Genomic DNA, 25,386 nt, shown 5'->3' on the forward strand with positions numbered 1-25,386 from the left:
CAGAAATGAATTTTAATAATTATTCAATTATAAATCTATTAAATGCTTTTAACACAAACTTAATTTTAAATATACTGGTATTCTCTCCACCTTGACCTACCACTGTGACACAAAGCTATTTCAACATTTTCAAAATGTTATTTTTAATGTGACTGGCCTTGCATTTATCTCATCTCCTAGAAATTTTAATTTTGCTTCTCCATCCAAATGTCTCTGTAAATATTATTCCTTATGGTTTCTGTTTTGCTAATACTATAATATCAGATAACATCATCAAACAAATGATCAATCTGGAAGAAAAAATATCCATTTAACTTTAAATACATTCACATTTTTAACATTACATGCTAAATTTTATCCTTTAAAAATTTCTAACATTATTTCTAGTGGCTTACTTAATGGACATACCGGAAACTGTGAATGCCCTGAAGTTCCTGCTGTAGAACCTCTTGTGTTGTTGCTATTAAGTCCAATGCTCCAACAAATTCAGAAGTAGATAGTAACACCTGTACTGTAGGCTGAGTCTGGTGTACAGTGGCCATTAACTTCAGCTTATTGTATACTTTAACACAATTATTTCTGGTAAGTGCCAGTCTTAAAATGTGGAGTGATCCTTCACACATTACTTTATCAATCTGTGCAATTTTATCTCGAAGCATTTTTACAGCCTGGGAAGTTTTCTTGAGGTAGTCCTGCAACTCGTGTTGAGAGGTCATTGCATGAAAAAATGCTTCGGAACGTAGAGAGATCTGGTGAGCAATGTTTACTTCCACAATATCCAGATAATGGCTCAGCTTAAAAGAGAAGGAAAAAAATATGAAGTATTATGAGCATACCTTCCTTGATTATCTAAATACTTTATGACAATGATAAAAGATTTCTACATATACTTTAAATTCCATTGTGTGAATTGTTTGATTGTGAGATTCTTGAAATTGGGCACAACAAAATGGAAGGAAGATAAAGAGTACAGCCCAAAGATATAAATGTAAGACAAAAGAGTACAAGATGATTTACTTTCCTCCTCTGTTCCTGTCATTACCACCTTCCAAACACCAACTGCTTTCTAAAAGAGTACCCCACAGACATCTCAAATTACAATTCCAGTTTCATATGTTCTAAGATCTGAGAGAAAGAGAATGATCTCCTTAGCCCCCAAAATCATCACATATCATTTATCTGACTAAATAGATGATTATACCTTCCATTTATTGACCACCTCCTATGGATTAGACACAGGTATTTTATACACATCTAATTTTTCTAATTTTAAGAATCTTGAAATATAGATATTATTATTATTTTACAGATGAGGAAACACAGAGAGTCATGTAGTCACTAAGTAGCAAAAGTAAAATGTTGGTATATCTCTGACTGAAAAACTGAAGCTGTTTCTATTATACCATTCTGCCTCAAAGAGCTGAATAATCCAAGATAGGCTGATGGTTCAGTCACAAATTATAGATAAGGTACTGTAATTCATTTGGATTTTTTCAGGCTGCTTATTTTACATTTCAAAAGTGATTCTTTTATCAATTTGTAAAACTCAGTTTATTTCCAATGTATTTTCCTCTTAAAAGTTCCACAAATGCCTTAAACAATTAGCTTATGTTATTAGTAGTACTACCAAGATTAATTCTTATATATTTAAAATGCTTTCTAAATTTCAAATATAGACTTCTAAAACTTGTTTTTTCTTCCTTTCTAACTGCATATGCCTTTTTTGGCTATAATATCTTTCCATTTTTCACTCAATTTTTACTTTGAGATTTTTTTAACCCACAGCTCAGACTTCAGGCATTATCTCTGAATGTCTCGGGATAATTCATAGTTTCAAAGGGTTAATGAACTTTCAACATTTAAGTCTCATAAGATTAGAAGAGACTATTTGGTCATCAAATCTGTTTCCTTAAGGAAACACAGAGTATCATTCAAATTTTCAATAATGCTCCTTCAATAATCTTACAATATCTAAATAGGTTACAAACACATTTTTCCATAGTTTATATCTTGAGTTTATGCCCTTTTGCTCTTTCATCTTCAATATGGCTGTTCATTTATCCACTAAAAAAGCAAAATGGGCACAAATGTACTAGGGTAAATTGCAAGGTAACATGGACACAATTCCCAGAACAGTAAATGGAGAACAGATAACTTTAGGACAGTGCTACCCAGAATGTGATTTATATGCTGCTACCAATCTGTGGACTGTTTAACATGGCCATAATAAAATAAAGAATTTTGCTAGAAAGTAAATCAACGATATCATTAAGCACACTGTATTTTTTTCACACTTTTTAAATGAGGTAAGCAGTGCAGTGATTTGCATTCCAGTGCAAACTCCTTATTTTACTGCAGACCAGCACTTTGCAGAGCACAATAGAATACAAATTTCGTTAATTCTAGTTATAGCATCCTTGTTCTTTAAAGCGAACACGATAAACCAGCTGTTGTCCTCATAAAAGGAGTTTAAAAGTGCTCTCTTGGAATCCTGTCTTCTATTCCTATTCTAAGAACAGAGCAGAATGAAAAGGAGTCAGAATGTAAATATAGCAAATCTGATTCTGCAATTTACAAATAAAAAAAATTTCCATTACTTTAGTCACTTTAAACATTCAGCATAAGAAAAACATTTGAGTCTTAAAGATTTTTTGAATTTTCAATAATCCATTGATATACTCTTTTCAAGGCATAACATTTTTATAGTTTATTTCCTATTAAAATGTTATACAGGAAATAATTTTTAAATTACCTGTATTAAAAGTATCTGTATAGATTGATGAGACTACTGGCTTTTGCTGTTTTTCTCTTTTTAAGGTATTATTCTATCAGGGCATATACTTAGAATATGAAAGCCTGTGTCTTGAGCAAGCCTGTGTCTCTAAACCCATGGTTTTTGTCAGATTTATGAATTTGTTCTTATGTATGGAAAAACTTTTCTATAGGTGAAAATGTTGCCAAAGGAAAAAGCTCATTTTCATATTCAATTGTGAGAAAAGGAATACTCATGATTCCTTCCCCACATTTCTTCTTCTCTCCTCCCCAAGCTAGTCTTTTCTTCAGTTTCAGAAGAGGACTGAACCTAATTTATTGATGTCTTCCTGAGACAAGCTTTCAGATTGCCAGGGCATACCAAACAAGTAAAACAAAATCACTACTTCTCATTTAAGAACTACCATCAGTTTCAGAAGAGCTCTAAACTGAATGCTAAGAAAGAACAGAGATGAAATGTCTTTAGAAGATTCTTGATAAGTAAATTATATTTAAAGGTCTAAATATTAAATGACTTTCAAGGTGTTGATTTCTGGACTATATAGAACATTGTAAAATGTAAAGAATTGCTGACTAGTAACATGTAAAAGACTAGGCTTTGCAAAGCTACAAAAACAACAGGAATATTGTATTTCTTTAACTAAGATATTTTTGTTTCAAAATAATCATCCCTATGAGAAAATGAAGAAAAACAGTACCTCGGAAAACATTGGTTTTCTGTGCTTTAAATCATTCTTCTAAAATTAAACCATATGGGGCTGGGCACGGTGGCTCACACCTGCAATCTCAGCACTTTGGGAGGCCAAGGTGGGCAAATCATGAGGTCAGGAGTTCAAGACCAGCCTAGCCAACATGGTGAAGCCCCATCTCTACTAAAATACAAAAAATCAGCCAAGCAGGGTGGGGCACACCTGTAGTCCCAGCTACTAGGGAGGCTAAGGAAGGAAAATCGCTTGAACCCAAGAGGTGGAGGTTGTATTAAGTGGAGATCGCGCCACTGCACTCCAGCCTGGGCAATAGAGACAGACTCCGTCTCAAAAATAAAAATAAAAATAAATAAATAAAATTAGCCAATATGTAAATAAAATATCTGGGATAAATGCAAAGCAATTTATTGTGTTAGCTAATATATCCTTTCAATTAAAATTCCATCAACTGCTCTTTCAGGTAAGAAGTACTCAAATAGTAAGTTTTGCCTTATTCATCTGCACAACTTGTGTTGCACTAAGCCAAAATGCTGTTAGTTTATTAGTTAAGATTGGGAGGCTTATAGTTACCAGTAACAACAAAAATGAATTTAAAAGTACAGCTTACTAAATAACTAAATCTGAACCCATGCAAACAGTACCGCTTAACTAGAATAGTTTCCTACATGGATAAAGTCAAAAAGAAATTACCTTTTCTTGAAGCAACTTTGAGGAAGCTGCATCACGATTTCCTTTTCCACCAGCAGTATTAAAATGAGACCATGGTAAAACTGAATTAAAAGTTAAGGAATCATCCAAGGCAAAATCTGGTTTCATAAAAATCTATTAAAAAAATGCATTTCCCTCAATTAGATAAGTATTTTCCTTATACGCATTATCTCTTCTAACATCATGATCATTAAACAAAATTAACGTGGATCTTGACTATGAATAGCAAAAGCAAGTAATAACGGTTATTTACACAAATATCCGTAAGAAAAATGTGTACATTTCTCACCAAGCTTAAAATACTCATAAAAGATAGAAAATGCTTTTTGCCTTTACCAATGGAGATGGTCATTCTATTACTACATGATCATACTCACTAATGCAGTCCTACAGGTACATACCAGAGGCAGATATAATACTTATCCTAAAATTTCCACATTATTTCCCACTGATAGTGTTTTAAAATGCCAAATATCAATTTCTCTAACCTATATTTCTATTTTCTCCTGCTCAAAATTGTTTTAAAATTAGTTTAGATTAAGCATACAATAAATATTAAAACCAAAACAAATTCAATTTTATGAATAGACTAATTTTCCCTTACATATCACGACCAGCTAGGCAATAAGACCTATCCATTATATTTTGTAAATATCCCTTGAATCTCTGCTTTCCTGTATCTCCACAGCATTCAGTAGTTCAGCTCTTCAATATCTCTGGATTACAGTAAATATCTACTTACTGATATCCTTCCCTAATCCATCCCCTATACTACTGTTAGAGATACTCCTCTAAAATGTTGAGTATAACTGTATTAACTTCCCTGTTTAAAACTCTCAATAGATTCCCATGACCCACAGACCTCTTTGTATCTGGACCCACTTACCTCTTTGTATCTTGTCACTCCCACTATTTACCCATTACACTCTAGCAATATTCAATTCTCTTCCATACTCTTATTCTTTTTATAATGCATGTATTAATATATAAAGTATGGGCTGGGTGTGGTGCCTAACGCCTGTAATCCCAGCACTTTGGGAGGTCAAGGCGAGCAGATCATGAGGCCAGGAGATCGAGACCACGGTGAAACTCTGTCTCTACTAAAAATACAAAAAATTAGCCAGGCGTGGTGGCGGGCACCTGTAGTCCCAGCTACTCAGGAGGCTGAGGCAGGAGAATGGCGTGAACCCGGGAGGCGGAGCTTGCAGTGAGCTGAGATCACGCCACTGCACTCCAGCCTGGGCGACAGAGCAAGACTCCATCTCAAAAAAAAAATATATATATATATATAATATATAAAATATGTATATCTTTATATACATACATCTGGCCTAGAATGCCTTTTCTTATACATCTTCCTGAAAAACATGACGCAATCAAAAGGGCAAATGTGTCCTTCCTTATGCATGACATAATGACTCCCATCTCTGAACACAAATATATCATGCATACTTAATTATTTACCTCATACTTTATAGAAATTATTTATTTAGTATGCATATCTCCCCCTGGAGGCCATATGTTCTTGCAGGGTTAGATTTATAGCTTATTTTTGTATCTCTAGTACGAAGCATAGAGCCTAAAACGTGGTTTAATCAATTTATGTATTTATTTATATGCTATATTTTATTTGCTGATTTTAACTATATACAAAAATTAGAATGAATATGGTAGAAAAAATCTAACTAGAGACATGAGTAAATTTTCTAATCCCCGCTTTGGTATTGTAACTAAAAGTATTGATTAATTCAATAAATATTTACTGACTGTTTCCAATGCTAGGCACTGAGGGAGAAACAAAGATAATTTAATAAAGAGACCCTCATCTCATGGAGCTTCAATCCAAGGGATGTGATATAATAAGTATATAAAATCTTATAAGGAGACTGGGCCCGGTGGTTCACGCCTGTAATCCCAGTACTTTCAGAGGCCAGGTGGGCAGATCACTTGAAGTCAGAAGTTCGAGATCAGCCTACCCTGGCCAACGTGGCAAAATTCCGTCTCTTCTAAAAATACAAAAATTAGCCAGGCCTGGTAGCAGGCGCCTATAATCCCAGCTACTCAGGAGGATGAGGTAAGAGAATTGCTTGAACCTGGGAGGTGGAGGTTGCAGTGAGCCGAGATTGTGCCACTGCACTCCAACCTGGGCAACAGAGAGCAACTCTGCCTCAAAAAAAAAAAAAAAAATCTTTTAAGGAGAAGAGGGACAAATCCTTAAAGAGGTAGCAGAGGGATGAGGGAAGAGTCCCAGATAAAATGTTATGGGAATTTGGCAAAGGGGCCAATTATCTTTTGTTGGAAAGAAAAAGAAAGTACCCATGTAAAGGTGCCATTTTAAGCAAAAGATTATAGAGAATTAGATATGGGAAGATGACGGAAAAGTCTTCCAGGCTCAAGAAACAGTGCAAATAAAGCACAGAGCCATCAAAAAAAAGTTTGGCTGAAGTAAAGAATGTGTAAAGATTACATCAAAGTGAATAATGAGCCTTAAATGACAAACTTTGAATATTATTTTGTAGGATCAAATAAATGATAAAAATGATATCCTTCTCCCATTTTTGTGTCTTTCATCTTCTCTTTCTTACTCTAAAGAACAACTGTCGGGAGGCCGAGACGGGCGGATCACGAGGTCAGGAGATCGAGACCATCCTGGCTAACATGGTGAAACCCCGTCTCTACTAAAAAATACAAAAAACTAGCCCGGTGAGGTGGCGGGCGCCTGTAGTCCCAGCTACTCGGGAGGCTGAGGCAGGAGAATGGCGTAAACCCGGGAGGTGGAGCTTGCAGTGAGCTGAGATCCGGCCACTGCACTCCAGCCTGGGCGACGGACCAAGACTCCATCTCAAAAAAAAGAGAACAACTGTCACAGACCTATTTGAGAATCTGATGAAAGTAATCAACTCTTCCCAGAAAAAAAAATGGATCTATTATACATCTCAACAAAATTTGTTATACAGAGTAAGTATCTCTTAATAATTTGAAGAAGTTGAATGATCAGCAAAATTTTTTTAAGGGAAAGACAAAAATATTTGTAGGTTTCAGTGATGAGAAAGAGACTGATGATGCAAAAGAGAAAAAACACCATAAATATACATCATTTTAATTTGTCAATTAAAAACATTTTTTCATTTAAAAAAAGGCTAGGCACGGTGACTCACACCTGTAATCCCAGGCCAAGGTGGACGGATCACTTGAAGTCAGGAGTTGGGGACCAGCCTGGCCAACACAGTGAAACCCTGTCTCTACTAAAGACACAAAACAAAAAAAGTAGCTGTGCGTGTTGGCATGCACCTGTAATCCCATCTACTCAGGATGCTGAGGCAGGAGAATCACCGGAACCCAGGAGAGGGAGGTTACAGTGAGCCGAGATCACAGACCTGCACTCCAGCCTGTGAGACTGTGCAAGACTCTGTCTCAAGTAAGAGAAAGAAAAGCAAAAAGAAAGACAAAGAAAGAAGGAAAGAAAAAAAACAAAGAACGAGAAACAAGAAAAGTGATGCAACACAGCCCAGAAGAGACAAAGTAGCCAGTGTCAAAAAAAAAAAAAAAAAAAAAGCCAAATGAAATCTCCTTGTAAGGCAAAATTAAAGATCAAATATTAAAAAGCAATTTTCTCTATTACAAAGTAATAAGCTTTGTTACCTTAGGTACTTGCTCCAGATCTGTCCTGGATTTATCTATTTAAAAAAGAAGGGAAAATATTATTTTTAAAACTTGTTTTCATTTTAACTCCATAAAGTGCATTTTGACAGATTCAGTATTGTACTGGGTCACATCCAAATAGCTACTTAAGTTTATTCCTTCAACAAATATCTATCAAGCACCTATCATATGCCTAGTAGTAGGCAAAGCACTGAACAAAACAATGTTTCACGTAATTGTAATCTATTACATAGCAGCAATAAAACAACTAAATACATCTCAAATCTTTTTAATCAGACATACAAGGCTTTATGCTATCTCAGTTGTCCTCAACCCCCAGGCCACGAACGGGTAGTGATCCATGGCCTGTTAGGAACCAGATCACACAGCAGGAGGTGAGCAGTGGCCACAAGAAAAGCTTCATCGGTATTTACAGCCACTCCCCATTGCTCACATTACCGTCTGAGCTCCACCTTCTGTCAGATCAGTGGTGGCACTAGGTTCTCATAGGAGCATAAACCCTACTGTGAACTGCACATGTCAGAGATCTAGGTTGTGCCCTCCTTATAAGAATCTAATACCTGACTATCTATCACTGTCTCCCATGTCCCCCAGATGGGACCATCTAGTTCCAGGAAAATAAGTTCAGGGCTCCCACTGACTCTACATTATGATGAGTTGTATAATTATTTCATTATATTTTACAATGTAATTGTAGAAATAAAGTGCACAATAAAGGTAATGCACTTGAATCATCCCAAAACTATCTCCCCACAAACCGCTTGGTCTGTGGAAAAATTGTTTACCACGAAACCAGTCCCTGGTGCCAAAAAGATTGAGGACTGCTGTGCTATCTTTTTAAATTTTGGTAAGATTGGATATGGCATGCTATGTAGATTTTTTTTAATGAATTAAATTCTAAAGTAGGAATTTTGTTTTTATTGTTTAAAAGATCTATCATCCCATCCAGAATTTCTTATGATCAAAGGTTACTTTTTTATACTATATTAATTTTCTTCTCAGTCATCTTAAGGCTGAGATACACACATCTTCAAATGAACCTACTTTACTTTCATCCTGCCAATCCAAACTTAGATAAGGTACTACTCTTCTCTTCAAAACCAACCTTTCTGCACTTAGACTCCATTCCCTCCTGCCTCTGCCGTCAGGTTAATCAGTTTATTCTGTCTCGGTATCTTCAGCCTCTTCCCTTGTACTAGCTCTCTTACCTCTGTATATAAACATGCTCAGTTCTTTCCCATTAAAATGTGTATATATATACACACATACACACATATATATTTTATATATATATGTAAAGAAAAAGATAAAACGGTGCCAGGACCAGGTTGAGGCAAGGGTGGGACCTCAGATGCAAAAGTACTCACTCTCAGGGATAGTCAAATGCCTCTCTTACCTGATCTAGTCCTGGCCATGAAAAAATATTCTTCCACTCTGTTCCCTGTAGTCAATAATCTATCTCAAATCTTCTAGTGACATAATACTGGTAGTCTACATTTCTTTCTCTTGTACTCACTCCTTAATATATAGTATTGAGGTTTCTGGACCTGCCATAAATGCTCTCCCTGAGATGTCCTAATTGCCAAAACAAAGGAGACTTCTCAGTGTACAAATCGATCTATCCCTGAAGTATTCTGACATTATAGACCAACTAACTGTTCTTACTTTCTGAAATCTTTGCTAGCTTTAACTTTTACGGTGCAATTCTCTCTTGGTTGACTTTCCTATCTCTCTGACCACTTTCTGTCTCCTTCACAGGTATCTCACCTTCTGTCTGCCCCTTAAATGCGACAGCTTAATTAGTGCTCCATCGCCAGTCGTTTTCTTCTCACTATTCACATCTTCCCTGGGCAATCTCACCCAATGTCCTTGGATTCAACCACCATGCTATTGTCCAGCATACCTGTCTATGATGGTATCTACCATACCTACATCTTCAGCCTAAATCTTCAACCTGAGCTCCACATTGCCAAAAAGGCATGTCCTTCACTGCAAATCTGCAACTAAACTTGCCTCCATCTCTCTCAAAATTCCTCCTCCTATATTGCCTCTCTCATTGAATTGCACTGTCACCCACCCAGTTGTCCAAGCAAGAAACCTGGGAATTGTCCTTGAATCATCTTGCTCCATTACCAATAACTGGCCACCAAAACCTGTGTCTCAATCTCTGAGTTACTTCCCAAAGGCCTAATTTCCTTTCCATCTCCATTGTAACTGTTACTGGAATATCATTTTTCATTTGTATTACTGCAGTAGCCTCCACTGTCTCCTTGCCTCTAGTCTAATCATCATCCCATAATTCACTATCCACAACTATTTTCACAGAAAAGTATAATCATAAATCCGATCATGCCTAGTTAAAAATATTATGTAGCTTTACAGTGTCTTCGGAAAAAGTAAAATTCCTTATCATAGCATATAAGTTTCTTCATGATCTGACCCCTGCATATGCTTCAGTCTCATCTCTTGCTCCCAGTAGAACCAACATATTAAACTCTTACAGTTTCTTGAACATTCTGTTCTCTCTTCATTCTATGGCTTTGTATAAACTATTCCCTTTTCTTGGAATGTCTTCTCCCATGTAAATGTTTCAAACTAACGACTTTAAAACACACGCAATCACTGTCAACTCTAGGAATGCTTCTAAAGCTAAGTTAGGCATGTTATACAACTTTACCACACTGAACTTACTCTTTAATATACAATGATACAATTATTGGTTTATTTCTTTAAACTTATTCAGGAGAACATCAGTTCTTTGAGGACCAAAGCTACTTTTTACTCATCTATAGGTTTACTTTAGGGTCTGACTACATTACTCTTCTCAAACTCACAGGCTCAAGCAATCCTCCCACCTCAGCCTCCCAAGTAGTTGGGAATATACACATGTGCCATCATGTCTAGCTTACTAATCTATTTTTAAGCAACAAGGAACATACCAAGCACAAAGATATTCAATCAATATTTGTTGAACTGAAGGATTATACTACTGTCAGATCTATTTTTCTCTTAGAAGTTCTCAGAAAATATTATAATCATAGGTTATAAAAATTTTACTAGAAATAAAAATTATAGATATAATAGGCAATAAGGTCTCAAAATAAAGATCTTGTTCACTAATATTTATGCTATGCTTTTATTATCCATAAATAACACATATTCATACCATGAGTATGTAAAAGAGTCCTTTCAAAGGTATCTTTAGGAGGACAAATATTCTTGCATCTCTCATGAATCTTCTCTCTCTAATAAAAAGACAAATAACATGATCAATGTATGTGTAAACATGAGTATTCAAAGCATGAAAATGTTTTCCAACAGAATATCAGAATATGCCAAATTAGTCCTACAACTTTGAATATGAAATCAGTAGCCCCCTGAACTTAAATACAAGTAACAAGTGTGCTTAATACACCAAATACCTCTGAGATCTACACACATCTATATACCTATATCCATTCCATCTTATATATAGTAAATTCCCCATATTTAGAATAAAGTGGGAAAGCAAATGGAAAATATTTATATAACAAATCAATTAAGAGAATAATTTGAATCAAGAAAGAAAATTCAAAAACCTATGTATTTAAGATAGAAAGATAGAAATTAGGCCAGGTGCTGTGGCTCACAGCTGTAATCTCAGCATTTTCGGAGGCCAAGGTGGGCAGATCACCTGAAGTCAAGAGTTTGAGACTAGCCTGGCCAACATGGTGAAACCCCATCTCTACGAAAAATACAAAAATTAGCCAGGAGTAGTGATGCACACCTGTAATCCCAGCTACTGCGGAGGCTGAGGCACAAGAATCACTTAAACCCAGGAGGCGGAGGCTGCAGGGAGCCGAGATCGTGCCAATCAATGCACTCCAGCCTGGGTGGCAAAGTGAGACTCCAAGGAGGGAGGGAAGGAGGGAAGGAGGGAAGGAGGGGAGGAGGGGAGGAAGGAGGAGAGGAAGGAAGGAAGGAAGGAAGGAAGGAAGGAAGGAAGGAGGGGAGGAGGGAGGGAGGGAGGGAGGGAGGGAGGGGAGGAGGGGAGGAGGGAGGGAGGGAGGGATTATTGACATGTTCTGAGTCAAAAAACAAAAAAAATCTCACTCTGATTTAGAATTAGATGAACACTAACAACATTATTTTATTTTCAGAGATATCACCGAAAGGATACCTGAGAAAGTGAAGTGTGGTAATAAGAAAAGCAGCAGGCCAGCAGTGTTCAAAGTTCTGGTAGCAATTCTATCAGTTACCACAGGACTGTTTTCCAAAGTGGCCATACCACTTTGCATGCCCACCAGCAATAAATAAGAGTTCCTGTTGTTCTATATCCTTGTCAACATTTGGTATTGTCAGTGTTTTAGATTTTTGCTATTCTAATAGATATGTAATGGCATCTCATTTTAACTAGGAATTCCTTAATGACATTTGATATTGAGCATCATTTTATATGCTTATTTGCCATCTGCATTATCTTCTTTGGTGAGGTATTTAGATCTTTTGCTCTTATTTTTGAAGGTAAAATATATATAACATAAAATTTATCATGTAAAATTATTTGCTATGTTGACTATCTTTTCATGTGCTAATTGCACACTTCTATACCTTTTTTGGGAAAAGGTCTATTAAGTCCTTTACTTATTTTTTAATTTGGCTGTTTTATTGTTGTTGAGTTTTAACTCTTTCGTTTATTTTTGCTACCAGTCCCTTTTTATTTTTTGAGACAGGGTCTAGTTCTGTTGCCCAGGCTGAAGTTGCTCACTGTAACATCAAATTTCAGGGCTCAAGCAATCCTCCTGCCTCAGCCTCCAGAGCAGCTAGGACTACAGATGCACACCACCATGCCTAATTTTTTAAATTTTTTCTTGTAGAGATGGGTTCTTACTATGTTGCCCAGACTGGTCCTGAACTCCTGGTCTCAAGTGATTCTCCCACCTCCACCTCCTAAAGTGCTGGGATTACAAGGAATAAGCCACCACACCCGACCATCAATCCTGCAACAGATACATGTTTGGTAAATATTTTCTCCCAGTTTTTGGCTTGTCTTTTCATTCTCTTAACAGTGTCTTTCACAGAGTAGAACTTTTTAATTTTAATGAAGTTCAACTTTTCAATTTTTTCTTTCATGGATTGTGCTTTTCTTTCATATCTAAAAAGTCATTACCAAACCCAAGGTTACCTAGATTTTCTCCTATGTTATTATCTAGAAGTTTTATAGTTTTGCATTTTACATTAAGGCCTAGCATCAACTTCGAGCTAATTTCCATGAATAGTGCAAGGTGGTGTGTCTATATTCTTTCTCTTTGGTATGTGGATGTCTAGTTGTTTCAGTACCATTTGCTCAAACAACTATCCTTTCTCTATTGAATTACCTTTGCCCCTTTGTTAAAAATCAGTTGATTGTATTTGTGTGGGTCTATTTATGGGTTCTCTGTTCCACTGATCCGTATGTCTATTCTTTCACCAATACGACATTGTCTTGATTACTGCAGCTTTATAGCAAAACTTCAAATTGGGAGGTATCAGTCCTCCAGCTTTGTTCCTCTTTTAATACTGTGTTAGCTATTCTGAGTCTTCTTCTATATAAGCTTTAGAGTCAGTTTTCAATATCCACGAAACCAACTGCTAGGATTTTAATCAGGATTATGTTGACTCTATTGATCAAGTTGGGAAAAAGACATGCCTTGACAATATTGAGTCTTCCTATTCACATATATGAACTACCTCTCCATTTATTTATTTAATTTCTTTCATCAGAGTCTTGTAGTTTTCCTCAGATAGATCTTATATATATTTAGATTTATACATGTCGCCCAGTCTGGAGTGCAGTGGTGTGATCTTGGTTCACTGCAACCTCCATCTCCTGGGTCCAAGTGATTCTCATGTCTCAGCCTCCCAAGTAGCTGAAATCACCATTGCAAAATTATAACTGAGACAGTGAAAGAGATCTGACCTAACCAACTCCATCTTGCTTCTAACCTCCAAGGTGTTCTTGTCCATTCTTGGGCACAGGGTGAACTAACTTTGGGAGGAATTTAGTTTATAGTTTAAAACAAAGATGATAACAGTCCTTTTCCAAAACAAAACCACCTTCTTGCCGGGGGGCTAGACTGCCTTTGTTCGACTAACAAATTAGCCACAAGATTAGAAATTACGGCTTAGGGGTCAAGTCATGCAGCTGGAGACTACAAGATTCTGACCCTCCCCCTAAACTGCTCCTAAGATCCATGCTTGAGATATTTTGCAGACCCTGTACTTGATGGATCAGCTGGTACCACCCAGATCAATAAACTGGCTCATTTGACCTTGTGGGCCCCACCCAGGAACTGACTCAGCACATGGAGATGGCTTCTCCCTATGATATCATCACTGACCTGACCAATCAGCACAGCCAGCTCACTGGATTCCTCTCACCCACCAAGTTGTCCTTAAAAACTCTGATCCTCAAATGCTCGGGGAGACTGATTTGAGTAATAATAAAACTCTAGTCTCCCACACAGCCAGCTCTGCATGGATTCCTCATTCTCTATTGCAATTCCCCTGTCTCAGTAAATCAGCTGTCTAGGCAGCAGGCAAGGTGAACCCATTGGTGGTTACATAGCTAGGATTACAGGCGTGTGCCACCATGCCCAGCTAAATTTTGTGTTTTTAGTAGAGATGAGTTTCACCATGTTGGCTAGGCTGGTCTCAAGTCCTGGCCTCAAGCATCCTGCCAAAGTGCTGGGATTACAGGCGTGAGCCAACACGCCCAGTACATTCTTTATCAAGTTAAAGAAATTCCTTCCTGTTCCTAGTTTGCTGAGAGTTCTTTTTTTAAAAAAATAATGAATGGCCAACACAGGCAGACTGCTTACTGTTTGATCTCAGGAGTTTGAGACCAGCCTGGACAACATGGCAAAACCCTGTCACTACAAAATATACAAAAATTAGCCAGGTGTGGTGTTGTGGTGGTGCTCACCTGTAGTCCCAGCTACTTGGGGGGTGCTGAGATGGGAGGATTGCTTGAGCGGGGAGGTTGAGGCTGCAGTGAGCTGTGATTCTGCCACTGCACTCCAGCCTGGGCAACAGAGCGTGACCTTGTCTCAAAAAAAAAAAAAAAAAAAAAAGGCCTAAAGTTTTCTTTACTTATAATGTCTTTGTCTGATTTTAGTACTAGCTTCATGATGGCCTCACCAAATGCATTACAAAGTATGTCCTTAGCTTCTATTTCCTGAAATAGATTATAAATAATTGAGGTAATTTCTTATCGAAACGTTTGGTAGAATTCACCAGGGAACGCATCTGGGCCTGGTGATTTCTGTTTTGAGCAGTATGATTGATTCAATTTCTTTAATAAATACAGGCCTATTCAAAATATTTATTTCTTGTTGTGTAAGCTTTGGTAAATTGTGTCTTTCAAAATAAATCGGTCCATTTCACCTAGGATATCAAATTTCTGGGCATAGAATTGTTCACAATATTCTCTTATTATCCTTTTAATGTCTGCGGGATCAGTAGAAACAGCCCCTCTTTCATTTTTGATACTAATAGCTTATATCTTCTCTTCTTCTTCTTCTTTTTTTTTTTTTTGAAACAGTCTTGCCCTGTCACCCAGGCTAGAGTGCAATGGCGCAAGCTCAGCTCACCGCAACTTCCGCCTCCCAGGTTCAAGTGATTCTCCTGCCTCAGCCCCCAAGTAGCTGGGATTACAGGCGCCCACCACCATACCCAGCTAATTTTTGTATTTTTAATAGAGATGGGGTTTCACCATATTAGCCAGGCTGGTCTTGAACTCCTGGCCTCAGGTGACCCACCCACCTCAGCCTCCCAAAGTGCTGGGATTACAGGCGTGAGCTACTGCACACAGCCTTCTCTTTTGTCTTAATGTAGCTAAATGATTATCAGTTTTACTGATTTCATAAAGAACCAGCTTTTGCTTTTGCTGATTTTCTCTACTGATTTGCTATTGTCAATTTCCCTGATTTCTGCTCTAAGTTTTATTACTGCTTTTCTTCTGCTTACTTTGGATTAAATTTGCTCTTCTTTTGATAATTTCCTAAGGTAGAAGCTTAGATTAATTTTAAATTTTCTTAAGCATTCAATGAAGCCTTGAGTGCTTATTTAAGCAAGACTTCCTTGAAGCCTTACTTCCCTTGCATCCCACACATTTTTATAAGTTTGTATCAGCATTTCTTTAAGCTCACTGATTTCTTCCCCTGCCACTTCAAGTCTATTGATGAACTCATCAAAAGCATTCTTCATTTCTGTTATACTATCTTTGATTTGTAGCATTTCCTTTTGATTCTTAGTTTCCATCTCTCTGCTTACATCTGTTCTTGCATGTTGTCCATGTTTTCCACTACAGCTCTTAGTATATTAAACATAGTTACTCTGAGTTCCCAGTTTGATCATTCCAACATCACAACGGCATCTCAGTCTGATTCTGATACTTGATCTGTCTCTTGAAACAGTGTTTTCTGTCTGGTATGCACTGTAATGTTTTGCTAAAAGCCAGATATGATATACCAAAGTTAAAAAGAACTGAGGTAAATAGGACTTTAGTATGAAGTTTTGTTTATCTGGCTAAGAATTAGGCCTTATTTACTCATTGTTATAGCTGCAGGTGTCAGAGGCTAAAATTTCCACTGGTATCCTTGTTTTTCATCTCTCCTGCTATATTCAGGTTTCCCTGCAGACCTCTTAAATAAGGTCTGAGATATGTAGTCATTTCAGTTGTATTCTCATTATTCAAGCACCCCACTGATGTGGAGGTAATGTGTGAAGGGAGGGGAAGCATTCTATGATCTTATGATTAGGTTTCAGTCTTAGCCTGTGTCCCTGGGTTGTGACCTTCACAGGTACTTCTCAGTTGTTGATTTTCAGTTTGTTCAGATTTTTTGTTGTGAGAACAGGAGTGACAACTTCCAAGCTCCTTACATGACAGATCAGAAGTCTGTTTAACTTTTTAAGAAACTGTCAAACTTTTTTCCAAAGGGGTTGTAGCACTTTAAATTTCCACCAACAGTATATGAGAGTTCCAGTTACTCCATGAAGGCTGGCAGTAGGATGAAGCAAGCAAGAAGCATATGGTACAATATTTAAGGAGGTACCCACTCTCAGATTCCAGTGCCTCTCACGTTTTGCTCACCTGCCTCACCTTATCCTAGAACCAGCTCTGTCTTCCACATCTTTACCAAAATTTGAAATAATGTGTGTAGATTTGGAATTACTGTTTCTGTAAATGTTTGGTAGAATTCTCCAGTGAAGCCATGTTTACCTGAGCTTTCTTAGTGGAAAGGTATTTAACTATACATCAATGTAACAAATATAAAGCTATTTCAGATTTCAGATTTTCTATTTCTTTTTGTTTTGTTTTTTGAGATGGAGTCTTGCTATCGCCCAGGCTGGAGTGCAATGGCACGATCTCAGCTCACTGCAACCTCCACCTCCCAGGTTCATGCGATTCTTTTGCCTCAGCCTCCCGAGTAGCTGGGACTACAGGTGTGCACCACCACGCCCAGCTAATTTTTGTACTTTTAGTAGAGACAGAGTTTCACAATGTTGGCCAGGCTGGTCTCGAACTCCTGACCTCAGGTGATGTGCCCACCATGGCCTCCCAAAGTGCGGGGATTATAGGCATGAGCCACCATGCCCAGCCAGATTATCTATTTTTTCTCGAAAGATATTTGGTATTTTGTGTCATTCAAGAACTCTGTAAATTCATTTAAGCTGTTGAATTTATTGGCACAAAGTTATTCAAAATATTTCATTATTAGGCTTTTAATCTCTGTAGAATCTGTAGTGATATCACCTTTCTTATTCTTGTTATTGGTGACTTGTATCTTTTCTTTTTTTCCTAATCAGTATTGCCAAAGGCTTATCAAGTTTATCTACTCAAAGAATCAGCTTTTGGTTTCACTAATTTTCTCTGTTGTTCTCCGATTTTGACTTTGATGTTTATTCTTTCTTTTATCTGTTTAATTTTTTTGTTTGTTTTTGGAGACAGTGTCTTGCTCTGTCACCCAGGCTGGAATGCAATGGTGCAATCTCGGCTCACTGCAACCTCCACCACCCAGTTTCAAGCGATTCTCCCACTTCAGCCTCCCGAGTAGCTAGGATTACAGGCACTTGCCATCATGCCTGGCTAATTTTTTTGTATTTTTATAGAGATGGGGTTTCACCATGTTGGCGAGGCTGGTCTTGAACTCCTGACCTCAGGTGATCCGCCCACCTTGTCCTCCCAAAGTGCTAGGATTACAGGCGTGAGCCACTGTGCCTGGCCATTTTTCCAGCTTCTTAAGGTGTAAGCTGAGGTCACTGACTTGAAATCATTATTCTTTCAATAATATATGCATTCAGTGCTACAAATTTCTCCGTAAGTGCTAACTGAGCATCACCCCACAAATCCTGATATGTTGTGTTTTCATTTCCATTCAGTTCAAACTACTTTCTGATTTTTCTTTCTTCTTTGACTCACATTTTATTTAGAAGTATAAAGTTCTGGTTTCCAAATATCTGTGGATTTTCCACCAACCTTTCCATTATTAATTTCTATTTTAATTATACTGTGTTCAGAGAGCATACTGTGTATGAGGTGAAGTCTTCTAAATGTATTAAAATTTGTTTTCAAACCTAGAATATAGTCTATGTCCATAAATGTTTCATGAACACTTGGAAAAAAAAGTATATTCTTCTATGTTATATGGAGCGCTCTTTCAAGTCAGGCCAGGTTGGTTAATGGTTCAAGTCTATTATAATCTCGCTGATACGCTGCTTGTCCCATCATTTATTGAAAGAGTATTTGAAATCTCCACAATTATGAATAGCTACTTTGCCATAAAACTCTCAGCTTCTGCTTCACATGTTTTGAAGCATATTAGGGGCAAAAATGTTTAAAACTATTATGTCTTCTTGATTAACCGACCCTTTTATCATTATAAAATAACATTCTTTATACATATTAATAGTTTTGGCTCTGAAATCTACTTTGTTATTAATATAGCCATTTCTGCTTTCTTTCGACTACTGTTTTTTTTTTTTTTTTTTTTTTTGAGAGCGGAGTCTCGCTGTGTCACCCGGGCTGGAGTGCAGTGGCGCGATCTCCGCTCACTACAAGCTCCGCCTCCCGGGTTCCCGCCATTCTCCCGCCTCAGCCTCCGAGTAGCTGGGACTACAGGTGCCCGCCACCGCGCCCGGCTAGTTTTTTGTATTTTTAGTAGAGACGGGGTTTCACCGTGTTAGCCAGGAGGGTCTCGATCTCCTGACCTCGTGATCCACCCGCCTCGGCCTCCCAAAGTGCTGGGATTACAGGCTTGAGCCACCGCGCCCGGCTCGACTACTGTTAAGCATGGTATATATTTTTTCATCCTTTTAAATGTTTTTTTCTTTCTATTGAAGGTATGTTTCTTATATATAGCATATACTTGGGTCATCAAATCTCATAATCTCTATCTTTTAATTGGGATGCTTAAACCATTTGGATTTCATGTAATTACTGATATAATTAGGCTTGATTATCATCTTGAAATTTATTTTATGTCCTATCCATTCTTTCTTTTTTTCTTTTTATGACTTTGTTTGGATTGAGAATTTTTAAAATTCCATTTCTCTCTTCCATTAGTAGCTGTAATTCTTTGTTTTGCTATTTTAGTAGTTGCTTTAGGGTTTATTGTTAAATCCCTTGCTAGAAACATAAGCTTTGTAAGAGAGGGAATTGATGTCAGTTTTGTTCTCTGCTGTATCCTCATGTTTAGAAGACTACCTGACACATGGAAGACATTCATTAAATATTTGATAAATACACAAATAGAAAAACCAAATTATAGGTTACAAAGGCATAGTAATGTTTATCCACTTAACGATCACTAAGATCTGATCACTGAAAACAGTTTTTGTGTTCTGTTTTCAATGATCAGATCTAAGTGATTGTTAATATGGCAAAATATACATACAAAGGCAAACAAAATATACAGGTTCTGTATAAAAATATTTGATAGTAATAAAAATGAACCAGATGCTATATAGTATGAATGTTAATACAGCCATATTCAAAAAAGTGCAAAGTAAGTAAAATAAAACCAGCTAAATTCAAATTAGGCTTGCTAATGAAAAAAGTATAAAAAGGAATGGTTATAAAAATGTAATATCCCTTGTACCACTTTAATGATTTTAATTATATTGATAACAGGCATTTACTAATAATCTAAAAATGAATTGATAGACCATCTAAAACTCTGTACTATACTCAGTTCTTGCTCTCAGACTGGGTTTAAAGTAATATATTAAGTTATAATTATGTCTAGAGATATTATAATTATCTGCTAGAGCTAGGGTGCTCTATAGAATTGTATGCAGTGAATCAGACAAAGAAACAGTAATATTCTGCCAATTTCTCAAACCTCACAAATCATCTGGACTTCACAGGCCTAACAGAATCATTCTCCTTAGTAAGTAGGGTAGGTTTCATGTTGAATCTTAGCATTATTTGGAATGTGTAATTCCGAAAAATCACTACTGTAAGAGAAATGTATTAAAATATATTTAAGCAAAGAATTAAGTGCAAGCCCAGGACAGTATAATTTGTATGAACAAAAAGAATACTATAGGTTCATCAAACATTACTGGTCAAAAATCTATAATAAAGCATACTAAAAATATTTCTATTACTTTTGACCTGACGATAACTAGCCAAGATTAGATATTACCTGAGAGATTTCCTGTTGATATACTGTAAAATGTTCCTTGCTGATCTGTGGGAGGTAGAATGAAGGTATGACTTCAGTATCCACAAAGTTCAATCCCCATGTTTTTGTGAAGAAGTCAGATTCTCTTTTTGCTAATCTAGGATCATTTAATGCTGCTGGGAGATTTACTTTGGAATGATATACAGTCCATCTATGTTGATCTGTAACTAGAGATGGGGCAACATATAAACTATGTGAATCACCTGCAAAAAGTAAACAAGAGAACTCTGTAAATGCTGTAAAGTTGGTTCTATGTTTGAAAGTACACACTAGAAAACTAAAAATGCATAGATTTCATCTTACACAAACCAACTAATCTTCCACAGTAAATGATTTAATAAAAATCAATCTGATTGAATAATCTTCAGCCGCCAGCATCAATTACTAAGGCTTTGAAAAACATGCACAAGATAAAAGATATGCAAAATTTGAGAGTTATAGTTGCAGGGTGGAGTGAATACTCAAAGTCTTTCATGAATTCTTTTCCTTAATGTACAATTACTCTATCTTTTTTTTTAACATCAGAACTATGCTACCTTCTATTATAAATTTTCTATCCTTTAATAACCCACTGTTTTTTAGAGGTAGGCTTCTTTTCTATTATATCATGGCAGGTTCTCCTGGATAAAATATCCTTTGGCTTATAATTAGGTGACATAAATGTTGCTGTGGCATTAATCATACAAGAAGGAAAAATATATACTCTATTCTCATTATCAGTAGTATTTTGGTTCCATAAAGTTATTGTGAATATGGAATTAGCAAACATTGAACCATTGCTTGTAGGGAAACTGAAGAGTTAGGTTCCTGTGAGCCTTTGGTCACAATAGTTTCATCAACCGATCAATACATAACCTTGTTTTGTTTGTTTAAAGATGCCTTATTCAGTATACATCATTGATTCACTAACACTGAACTTGTGGCTAACAGCACTGTAATTTATGCCTGAATGAAGCTCACACAACACATGTATATTCTCCATAAGGGACATCATAGCCTTCTTGCACTTAGGAACTCCAGATAGCATTTCAGCACCACGCTTAGGGGCAATTTAAATAGCAAAATCACCAAGCTCCGAACATGTGGCACCAAGTAAAAACAGACCACAAAAAGAACATTAGTTTATAGTATGAGAGCTGAAACAAGAAGGCATAGCTTTGCCTTGTTCAGCTTCAGCTGGGAATGCATGTGTCAGGTATTTCAAATCTTTCACTTCTCTGTACATGACTGCAAATTACCACAAATGTGCCACAAGTAGTGATTTGGGGATTGTGAATAAATTTTAAGGAGTCAGGAGAATCTGCAAATACATAATATGCAAATGATGAGGGCTGACTGTACCATGTTTTAACTAAGCAGTTTTCAATCTGTACCTTCATTTTCAACACTTCTTCAGTTTATATAAGTAATGCATGACATACATGAAAAAAACTATATTTCAATTTCCCAATCATTTCCAAAAGATTTTTTTTTTTTTTGAGACAGAGTCTCGCTCTGTCACCCAAGCTGAAGTGTACTGCAACCTCCACTTCCCAGGTTCAAGTGATTCTCCTGCCTCAGCCTCCTAAGTAGCTGGGATTACAGGCACGTGCCACCATATCCAACTAATTTTTTATGTTTTTGGTAGAGATGGGGTTTCACCATGTTGGCCAGGCTGGTGGTGAACTCCTGACCTCAAGTGATCTGCGTGCCTTGGCCTCCCAAAGTGCTGGGATTACAGGCGTGAGCCACCATGCCTGGCCCCAAAAGATTTTTTTTTTTTTGAGATGGAGTCTGGTTCTGTTGTCCAGGTTGGAGTGCAGTGGCGCGATCTCAGCTCACTGCATGCTCCGCCTCCCAGGTTCACACCATTCTCCTGCCTCAGCCTCCCAAGTAGCTGGGACTACAGGCGCCCGCCACCACGCCCGGCTAATTTTTTGTATTTTCAGTAGAGACGGGGTTTAACCATGTTAGCCAGGATGGTCTCGATCTCCTGACCTCGTGATCCGTCTGCCTAGGCCTCCCAAAGTGCTGGGATTACAGGTGTGAGCCACTGCGCCCAGCCCCATCAAATGATTTTTAACATCATAAAATTTACTCTTCTAACATAGGTATATAAAACCTGACTACTCATTTAAAGATAATAGAAATCATCAGTAAAACTCCTACAAAAAAAAGCATTACCTGTGGGTTCCTTGGGACATACATCTGGCAGTGACGGTACAGGTCGAATGTGTTTTGACGAATCTACCTCTATTTTAAAGAAAACATCACTGCTGCTTCCTTGAGGCACTGGTGAAGAACTGTGGCTTGAAGCCATTGCATAAAATCACCACTCAACTGAAAACGAGTAAGAAATAATAATTAAGACACTTACTGCAAATCAAAATCCAACTCTAAGTATTACATATGTCACAAACTTTCTTTCAAAAACAGAAGAATTTTTCAAAATACCTCAAAGTACGCAATTTGAATATTTGCTCTTAACTGGGAAAATTGATCACAATATTTATTTACTAAGACAGTTATTTGTCCCTATTTTTTAAAAAGTGAAACATCCTTAATCTTTTATTCAAAGTACAAAAAATACCAAGGTTGTACCCAACACATATTAAAGATTAAAAACACTCTAGTAATTCAACAAGTATACAATAGTTTTATGCATTATAGCAAAACAGGTAAGTGCATGGGCCTGCTTAGGTCCATATCCTATGTTTACTCACTAGTGGTGAGGAAATTTACTTAACCTTTATGTATGCATCTTTTCTCATCAGTAAAATGGAGATGAAACAAGATGTTATCTCATAAACATCCCAGTATGAATTATGAGAATGGACATAAGTAAAGCATGTAAAATAATGTCTGCCTCAAAGTTAGTATTCAGAGAGGTTACTGTCATTGTAATTATTACTATGATGTGACTGCTACATAGTAATATAATGATTAAAAAATTAACAGTAATTAAATTCTTTAAAAAGGAAGTGTCATTCTTCTAAGAGCTTGCAATTAATTAAAACAAATATATGTAAGCAAAACACAAGTTAACCTATGTCTACATTTTAAAGTAAGTACTGAAAGAATTTGTAGGGCAAGACAACATAATAGGCTACAGTGTCAGGTAAGATTTTATAAATGAAGCAATATTGAAACTGGATACTAAAGAACATGCATTAGTTTATTATTGAAATGTTTAGAGATCACCTAGTCTAAGTTCTCTCAAAACAGAGATAAGAAAAGAAAGGCCCAGAAAGAATATGAGGTTTAACAATTCCAAAAAAACAAAACAAAACAAAACAAAAAGCCAAATTAGAAAATCTGGTGAATAGATAAACAAGAGTAGGAAATGAGGAGCAGAGGCTGGGCACAGTGGCTCATGCCTGTAAATCTTAGCACTTTGGGAGGCCAAAGCAGGTGGATTGCTTGAGTCCTGAAGTTCAAGATCAGCCTGAACGACATGATGAAACCTCGTATCTACAAAAATCAGCTGGACATTGTGGTGCATGCCTGCAGTCCAGTTACTCAGAAGGCTGAGGTGAGAGGATCGCTTGAGCCCAGGAGGCAGAGGTTACAGTGAGCCAAGCTCACGCCACTATACTCCAACCTGGGCAACAGGGTGAGACCTCGTCTCAAACAAACAAACAATAAATAAAAAATAAGGAGCAGAGATATGAGGCAAGAACCCGTGACAAATAGTTCGTCTGTTCTAACTTCTCTCTAGTTTGCTGGAAAACTAAAAATATGTATCTGTCTCAGTACTTTCAATGCAAAGGAAACATAACCAAATATACCATTCACTGAAACTGTAAGAAACAAGCTGCTTTAAAAATACACAAAGATAAACAACTTCCTCAAGGTGCTTCAACAGAAAGCCTACGATAACATGAACAAAAGTTAATGAACACTGAATAATCAATCATAAGACTAAGGAAGTGACTATAGTGGAAATTGACCTGACTAAAGTGAAATGTTTACACTGGGAAGAAGTGACAAATAAATTATATTTACACACACGCACACAGCATAGCTAGATTGTAGTTGATTCTCTAAGCAATAAGGAGACATCAGAGGTTTGGTGGCAAACGTTCTGTGAAGAAAATGGTATTTGGGAAAATTAAGAGTCTTTGAAAGACCTCTTTAATTTACATCCACACACATTAAGTGTATGGTTGTTTCTGTATAAAGGTTTACACATATTTAAGAGAGATAAACATACATATTTATCTAAAGGATAATATACATACTTATTTAAAAGGTAAGATACACTGTACAACACAGAAACACTGTGTATGAAGTGATCAAGACAATTCTACATTTAAGATCAACCATGTTAACTTTCTCATTAATCAAACAAAATGGCTAAAAACATTTTTGAAATTTTTTTAATTTTTGTGAGTACACAGTAGGTATTTATCCTTTGTGTAACTATCTAATTATACTTTGTTATTTTAAAATGTACAATTAAAATCGCTTTTTACTCTAGTCACCCTGTTATGCTGGCAAATACTAAGTCTTATTCATTCTATTTTTCTGTACCTATTAACCACCACTACTTCTCCTCCAGGCCCCCTTCCTCAACACTTATCCTTCCAGGGCTCTGGTAACTATTGCCCTAGTTTCAATTATTTTCATTTTTAGCTCCCACAAATAAGGGAGAACATGTGAAGTTTCTCATTCTGTGCCTGGCTTACATAGTGACCTCCACTTCCATCCATCTGTTGCTAATGACAAGATCTCATCCTTTTCTATGGCTGAATAGTTCTCTATTGTGTATATGTACCACATTTTCTTTACTCATTCATCTGTTGATGGACACTTCAGCTGTTTCCAATTCCTATTGTGAATACTGCTGC

General features: G+C 36.9%; 1 protein-coding gene across 7 annotated transcripts in view; it reads right to left on the reverse strand.

Moving 5' to 3' along the window:
• Nucleotides 1–25,386, reverse strand: part of VPS54 (VPS54 subunit of GARP complex) — a 128,657-nt gene that overhangs the window by 78,017 nt on the left and 25,254 nt on the right. For 4 of the 7 annotated variants that reach the window (XR_004443971.1, XM_033239216.1, XM_033239217.1 and 1 more), the window contains 6 exons: nt 22,721–22,876; nt 20,519–20,760; nt 11,017–11,095; nt 7,830–7,864; nt 4,170–4,301; nt 409–794 (listed from right to left, as the gene is read on the reverse strand). Coding sequence is in view for 6 of the 7 variants with exons in the window: in XM_033239216.1 (XP_033095107.1) it covers nt 409–794; nt 4,170–4,301; nt 7,830–7,864; nt 11,017–11,095; nt 20,519–20,760; nt 22,721–22,856 (1,010 nt within the window). In the remaining variant the exon portion in view is untranslated. Of the gene's footprint in view, nt 1–408; nt 795–4,169; nt 4,302–7,829; nt 7,865–11,016; nt 11,096–20,518; nt 20,761–22,720; nt 22,877–25,386 lie in introns of those variants that run through there. The other 3 variants (XM_033239219.1, XM_033239220.1, XM_033239221.1) reach the window with 3 other exon arrangements.

This window comes from Trachypithecus francoisi, unplaced genomic scaffold, assembly GCF_009764315.1.
Source record: "Trachypithecus francoisi isolate TF-2019V2 unplaced genomic scaffold, Tfra_2.0 Lachesis_group17, whole genome shotgun sequence".
Classification (NCBI taxonomy): Eukaryota; Metazoa; Chordata; class Mammalia; order Primates; family Cercopithecidae; genus Trachypithecus; species Trachypithecus francoisi.